The 7,958-nt window shown below is 36.9% G+C and overlaps 2 protein-coding genes across 2 annotated transcripts; both read left to right on the forward strand.

The window, feature by feature from the left end:
- The first annotated feature begins 403 nt into the window (after nucleotides 1-403).
- On the forward strand, nucleotides 404-1,324 carry LOC139191741 (uncharacterized). Its single transcript, XM_070812746.1, has 3 exons — nucleotides 404-690; nucleotides 835-916; nucleotides 977-1,324. Exons 1-3 carry the CDS (start codon nucleotides 404-406, stop codon nucleotides 1,322-1,324), a joined length of 717 nt encoding a protein of 238 aa, XP_070668847.1.
- Nucleotides 1,325-1,415: 91 nt separating this feature from the next.
- Nucleotides 1,416-1,922, forward strand: LOC139191742 (uncharacterized). The gene has a single exon (XM_070812747.1). The coding sequence runs from the start codon at nucleotides 1,416-1,418 to the stop codon at nucleotides 1,920-1,922; it is 507 nt and encodes a 168-aa protein (XP_070668848.1).
- The last annotated feature ends 6,036 nt before the right edge of the window (nucleotides 1,923-7,958 follow it).

The raw sequence follows: 7,958 nt of genomic DNA on the forward strand, positions 1-7,958 counted from the left end.
TTGAAAGATCAATTATCGCAGGTGTTGGGGATTAGACATTAGGAAGGATTTGGCAAAAATTTGGATATTTATGGGGATTTTGGGGTCTCAAAAAAGAAGGTTTTTGAAGATGTACAAAATAGATTGGATGAGAGAATCAATGGATGGGCAGAACAGTTTTTGTCAGTTACAGGGAAAGAGGTATTGATTAAAAGTGTAGCGGCAGCTTTACCTATTTATACTATGTCATGTTTCCAATTGCCAATCTAATTGGCAAAGGAGATTGAGCAAATTATTGCATGATTTTAGTGGAGCGATCGGAAGATAGATAAAGGAATTCATTAGATTGCTTGGAATAATGTTGCACAAAAAGAAGTCTTTAAGAGGAATCGACTTTAAGGAGATTATTACTTTTAACTTAGCTATGTTGGCTAAGGTGGGGTGGCGTATTAAATGCAATCCAGACTCGCTTTTGGTTAAAGTGCTCCAAGCCAAATACTATCCTTCTTCGTCGTTTCTTGAAGCACCGGTGGGAAAAGGTACGTTGCAGGGGAGGAAAGTATTTAAGGTCGGTATACGATGGAGGGTTAGGGATGAGAACATTATTCATATTGTGAAGGACTCATGGTTGCCTACGCTGCGGACGTGTCAGCCTATTTCAAGACATGAAGAGATGTCTAGAATGGTTGCCGACATGGTGGTCCCTAGGGGGTAAATGGAAGCATGATGTTATTGATAGGTATTTTAATAAAGAGGAAGCACGTATTATTTTAGGTATGCCGCTTAGCCAAATTGGATGCCCTGATCGTATTATTTGGCAGTACACTCGGAATGGGGTGTATTCGGTGAAATCAGGGTATATGGTGGCTCAAAAGATGATGGGGAGCTTGGATGGAAAGGGGTGGGTCAATCCAGTAAGGATGACAATAGGGATCCGGTTTGGATGGCTTTATGGTAGTTGAAGGTTCCTCATAAGTTGTGTCATTTCATTTTGAAGGGGTGTAGGAATATCCTTGTAGTGCATACAAATTTGCAACTCCGAGGGATTCGGTTGGAGACTAGTTGCCCGTTTTGTGCAGGGGATGTGGAAACGCAGGTGCATCTTTTTTTTCGTTGCCTATTTGCTCGTGTTTTTTGGTTTGGTTCTCCGTTTCAATTGGATGTGACAACAGTGGTGGGTGGGGATTTTATGGAGTGTTGGAAGTGGCTGTGTAAGAAATATGGCGAAGAGGGGGAGGCTAGTGATCTAATGCGCTGGGTGGTTTGTGGTTTGTGGAGGATATGGAAGTGTCAGAATAGTGTGGTGTTTGAGAAGATTGAGGTAAAACCTAGTGTTGCGCTGTAACTACTTCGACAACAATGTGGTGAGATAGCGGTGTGTGAAGGGGAACTAGTGCAGCAGCCAAACCGTGGGCAACAAGTGAGAAGGGAGAACCATGAAAGGGTGGGTAAAGCCTCCATTTAGTACAATCAAAGTGAACTGTGATGGAGCTTGGTGTAGTCGTACTGGTGTAGGGGGTTTTGGGTGGGTTGCGAGGGATTTTGCGGGGATTTTTAAAGGTGGTGGAGGTGTGGGCAAAATTCTATGTGTATCGAGCATCATGGCGGAAGTAGAAGTAATGAGATTGGCTTTGTTGGCTTGTGTGGAAAAGGGCTTTGGGGTTGTTCAATTTGAAACTGATTCGAAGGTCTTTGTTGATATGATCCATGAGAGCTTGCAACCGGAGGCAGTTATGGATGGTATTTTATGGGATATTAACCATATTAAGCAACAATTATGTTCTGTTGAGTTTCTTTTTACTCCTCGTGCCTGTAATGAGGCTACGCATCTTGTGGCATCTTATGTCACTTGTGTGGGGGGTGGTCATTTTTGGAATGCTTTTGAACTAGAGTGGTTGTTTAATTCTCTAGCTTTTGATGTAAACATTTCGATTCGTATTTAATAATATCTAACTTTCGACACACAAAAAAAATCTCTTAAAAGAAAATGATGAAGAAAACATCTTTAATCAAACAACTATATATACAAGGAGAATAAATATATACAAAATTGGTGATCAGAATTAATCGTATAAATATGGATATATATCCCGACAACTAGATACCAAGGGGAACATTCTACAATTCCCTAACTTGGCCGACCAGCCCCGTTATATTACGGTGAGCAATACATTCCACCACCAACAATATTTCTCTAATTTTCCAAGTTGTGTGCCATGTCTTGAGGGCATGCTAGGGTTAATTCATGGCTCCTGCTTTGGATTAATTAATTAGGTCATGACTTGTACCTAGCTTGTGTGATCCATATATATCGCATCACTCCCCGTTAGATTTTGTTACATCTTACCATATCTTCCACACACATATTCATGACTCAGTACAATTAATATTATAATTTAAGTGAATTTGACACGCTATATCATCACGTGCAAGTCTGAAATATCACGTGTTTGATCGGATTCGGAACATGGTGTAAGAAGAGATACTCCCACTCTAGTCTCTAGGCCGGCCAACTGACAAGATATCCTATAGGCTATAGGTAGGCTAAAAACCTTGAAGAGCTATATATGTGATCGTATAGTGCTTCATTAATAACCAACACACCTCTTTCCCTTTTCTTTTTTTTTGTCAAAGGTAAATTTTACTCAACTAAATAAGAATAGGAATGTTTACATCTTCAGCTAGAATATTAAATAAAAACTCTAGCCCATGGGCATCCCAACAGAAGGAGCCTCTCTTTAAGGTTACATGTGAGGCCACAACATAAGCCGTAGCATTTCCTTTCCGCTTAACAAACACGAAACTCACCCTGCCTACTTGGGACGCCAAGACCCTAATATCATGGAGTAAGCATTCTAGAGTTGCATCAATCGCATACTCTCCGTTCAGCATTCTAATGAGCCCCTGAGCATCCGACTCAATTTCCACCTCCGCAAAACCCCGCTCCCTGCAAACCATTAAAGCTGCACGCACTACACTAGCCTCAGTCATGGCCGCCTTGTTGAATAATAGACCTCATTCCCCGCCAGCCGCAAGGAGCATTCCAGCGAAATCTCGCACCACCCATCCATAGCCACCTCTTTCCCTTTCAGATCACAACAGATTGATCAAAGCAAGCATGCATATGAAACCCTAGTTCTATACCGGGTTCTAGTGTGGGCTGCAGTAGTGAACAAGCTAAATAATCGTGCGCTGATCAGAACATGATAGGAGGGGACCTGATTTTGATCAAAATATTACAACCAAATATTAAATAACATGTGCGAAACCTGAAATGGTAAGACATGCGTGGTGTATTTTATCTGCAAATCTGATTAATCCTGATCGTCAGGTAACAACACATGTCAGTATTTGGCGTCATCGAAACCCAATCCATTCCATTCCATCTCAAAATTCTTAATGGTCCCCTTGTATAATTGGTAATTTCACATGCATGAAAGTTTTATAACGGTTAGTAAATATGTATAATTTCACGTGTTATAATATAAGATGATACGGCTAATTATAATCAGGGTCATCTTTAAAATTTCAGAAGTTTTTTGCGAAATTTCTAAAGGAGGCCCTTCTTAAAATAGTCTTCCAAAAAAAATTGAACAATGCATTGATGTTAAAAACAATAACTAAAACTTAAAAATCATACTAAATAATCAGTAATCAGTTCAATATTAAGAAACCAAATGAACAAAATCTTCAAAAGTCTAGCATTGAAGACTTGAAGTTTCACTTAAAGATGGTTCTTCATGCATTCTTTGCTGCAAAATCATCAATTAAACATTCATAATCAATTTTGTCTAAAAAGCCACTTTCAATCAATATCAAACCGAGCCCATTTAACCCTTCTTGCAACATGGTTGATTGCAAGTATGATTTTAATAATTTTAACAATGAAAAACTCATTTCCGCAAATGCAACGGTAACAAGTACAGCCAACAAAATTCTATATGCAATGCTTGCAATCAGGAAACAACGCATCATCTTCAAGTAGTTTAATAAGTCAATGGATGTCTTCATTTGTTTCAGTAAACCCTCTCATAAAAGCTTCAACTCTACAAATAATGCATACTCATCAGCATAAAAGAACTCACATTTCTTGAGAAAGTTTTGAAGACGATCACAACAATCTTTCAATTTATCACTGCCCATTGAATTCAACATTTTTGAAGTAAATAAAACCCCAAATATATCATCATATGCTTGATATTCTTCAAACCTTCTCTTCGGCGAACCAATAACTTGATCTATTATATATAAAAAGTAATGAACCCTAAAAGGTTCCTTCGTTGATTATTAAGTTGATTAGGATGACTCATCATTATCATCAGTGTCATTTTCTACGAATTTCACACCTTTTTTTTTTTAAACACGGGATCAATTTCCATAAATTTTGATATAATACTGTTATATATTAGCAAAAATTTTTTGGGACCCCTAAAATTTCGAGGCCCTAGGCGATCGAACACTTCACTCCTCCCCAAAGTCGCCTTTAGGTTGATATGTCTCACTCACTAGACCCCACCCAATGCCGCCTAGGCCCCACCTAGGCACTATGCGGTTGGCCACAACCCCAATTAATGTTTAAGCATTTGAAAATTAAGAAAAGAAGCCTAGACCCGCATAGGTTGCAACTCTTACTTAGACATAAAATAGATCACTTTCATCTCACATTTTATTGTTCAATAAATTGTACGAGACTTGTTGAATAATTGGATGAACACTCATTATATACTTGCTCCCCATGTTTTCAATATGTTCTATTTCTAATACTTTATAAATATATATATTTCATTCTATTTTGCAATTTATGTATATCAATATAATTATTTATTTATTTTAAAGTATAAATAGACATTTATTTATATGTTATATCATAAATTTAGGGAACTGTTATTCCAACAATCTCATTCTATACTCCTCACAAGTGTATTTTTCTTTCAAATTATAGAAAGTTTGAAGTGCAAAATGAGACTTTTGAAGTGCCAATAACAATTCCCTAAATTTAATTAAAATAAAAAAAATAAAAAAACCGCCTAAGCTCCGCCTAGGTGCTAGACTCCTACTCGCCGCCCGATTAGCGTCTAACATCTTTTAGAATCTTCTCACTTCTAAAATATATTATCAAAAATAAACATAAATCCATTATAATTTGAAAATAACTCCAAGTGACAGACTTCCGAGCACAGAACAATCTCTCCACATGCATGCGCCTCTTTTTCTTTCTTTGACTTCGCTTTCTTGCTGTGATAGAAAATGAACTTCTCTCTCCAGACACTTCATATGGCTCAGTTTGGATGAATAGAATGAATGGAACCCACCGATTTTGGATAGTGGCAAGTTTGGTAACGTGGGAGATTTAATTTCAGATTTCCGGCATCACATGTCGTGTCTTTAATTTTGTGTTGGGGTTTTGTAGTCTAGTGCCTCCAAAAGTTTTTTGTTGTGTAACAAAACGTGCGCATCGTTAAGTCGATAGAAACTTTCTGCAGGTGCAGACGTCGGCTTTGCTCTTTCCTTTTTTCTATTTAATTCTAAATTGCGACCAAAGTAATTCGATCCCACATAGATAAACTCATCAGGGAGAGGACTAGGACTGCAAAATATGATATTGATGTTTAAGGAAAACTGCTTTAGAATTTTAGAGGATCTAGCTTCCTTTCTATATTTCTTATTTACGTTTTGGATTTCACACCCATGCATGATGTAGAACTTATCCAATATATGATTTGGCAATCTGAGATGTGGAAGTTATTTCATATCGAAATTTTATGAAATTTTACTAAGATGTATAGATTAGGAGATGATACTATTTCTCGTTCTACTCTCTGTATTTTGTAAATATACATTTTAAAGTTAGATTCTAATCTTTATGTCAAATTGAATTATGATTCGGATTTTCAGCAAACCAAATAAATTTTACATTATGAAAATTATAATTTTAAAGTTAGCCTCTAACCAACCTATCAGCCTTACATGTGGAAATACAAAGAGGGACCTTTCACCATCAAGTTTATAAACTGGTATATAGAGAATCAATTCCCATTGAATTCACACTAAGCATAGCTAGGTCTTTAGTTTGCATGATCCTGACTGCGTGCTGCCATGGCGCGCACCATTTAGATTACTGTTCTCTATACAATGTGACACTTCCTCATGTCCTCTCATGCCCTCTTGGTAGTGGCAGACGATGAACCCTATCCACACCCCCACTCTCTACTAAATATATATGCTGTGGGCCGGCGTATATAACCATTTTTTTGGTATTTTGTCCCCATTCAGTGATCCTTCATTTGTTTCTCAATTTCATCTCAACTCGTTTCCCTTTTGGGGTCAAGCCAATAACCACAAAAGATTAATTAAACATAGGATAAGACCCCAGTATCAAAAGAAAACCCTAACACAAACAAAACGAATTGCTAACTCACTAACTGAGAAAACAGAACACAATCTCCTAACTTTATTATTTTTGAACATTACTGTGAACAAACTAAGTATTCTATATCTACTAAAATCATCCAACATACTTCATATTGTGTTATATGATTCTTCATATTGTGTTATATAATTTATAAATCCAACATGTTTTTTGTACATACATACATATGTCCACATAGCAAAAGAACTATTTGTAATATTACCAATTATTTCTTAAAGTACTTCTAAATTATTTTTTTTTAAAAAAAAAAAAAAAAGAGACAATTGGTGGTAAATCACGGTTATCCACCTCTTCCAGGGGCCAAAAAGACTCACTGAGGTATTTCAGCTTCTCATTGGTCACAAGTTTGGCTTCCACACTAACAGCGAGTTTCGAACCTAAAACCTTTAATTTTTAATTTGAAGGAAATCTCGCAATCCGTCATTTACAACTGCATCACCAGCTCGCAATTCTTAAAGTACATTTTGAGTTTGACGAACGAATTCAATCTCTTCACTCTGCATGAATATTTTCGTGCGATTCATTAAAAAAAAATCAAACACCTCATCACATGGAGTGGGGACGGGGTCAAATCCGATTTGGCGACGTACTCCCACGTGGGCTGATTCTTGGCGCCTGACTGGGTTGATTTCAGACAGAATGACATAAATATCCTCAGACAGATGCATGTCCAGTTACCAAATGACACCGAAATCAATGCAAGGGATCATTGGCATCTGGGGGGGCATCCTTACCATCAAATGCGGCGAAAAATGTGTCTTTTTCTGCAACTCATTTTTTGTCTTCTTCGATCCCGACATGCTTCCACCCATTCACCAAATGTTCCATTTTATGAACATTGTTTAACCAAGTAAAAATACTTTGTATCAAAAAATTATTACTATATATTACATGGGATACATATAATTTTTTTTATGATGTATTAGTCATCAACTATTTCTACATCATCACATGAAGACCTAATGCACCATTTACTTGAGTATTTACACGTTCAAGGGTGAGTATTGCAATCCTAATTTCATTAGGAGTATGATTGTGTAAATCCTAGTAAATTATGTAGAGAAATCCTATGAGATCTAGAAGATTTTTTTCTTGTACAACTTGTATTAATTGCAGAGCAAGTTTCTCTCTCCCTTATTAGTATAAATAAAGGCAATAGGTATGAGAAATATCACACACGTAATTCCTCAAACCCTTCTTTCCATTCTCTTCTTTCTGGTCAATCTCTCTCTCTTTTCCCTCACTAAGTGCATACTACAACAATCGAATTGTTAATTTAGCACGTTATTTCCAAATCAGAACTGACCAAAAATATTATATAATCGAAGTTATTAATTTACTGAGTATTAAATATTGACGTTTTACTATACCTTATTATGCTAGTTAGTTAGTCTTTAAAACTTTGTCATTTAGAGGACACTTTAAAGATTCAAACCACCACCAATGACACACCCTGACCCGGAATGTCCACTTGGACTTCGAATCGAGTTGTGTTGGCCCGACACCTGGAGGGTGACAAAGCCATAAAGTGTAGTGTAGTGGAAGAAGA

The sequence above is a fragment of the Malus domestica genome, chromosome 15, assembly GCF_042453785.1.
Source record: "Malus domestica chromosome 15, GDT2T_hap1".
In the NCBI taxonomy this organism is placed as follows: domain Eukaryota; kingdom Viridiplantae; phylum Streptophyta; class Magnoliopsida; order Rosales; family Rosaceae; genus Malus; species Malus domestica.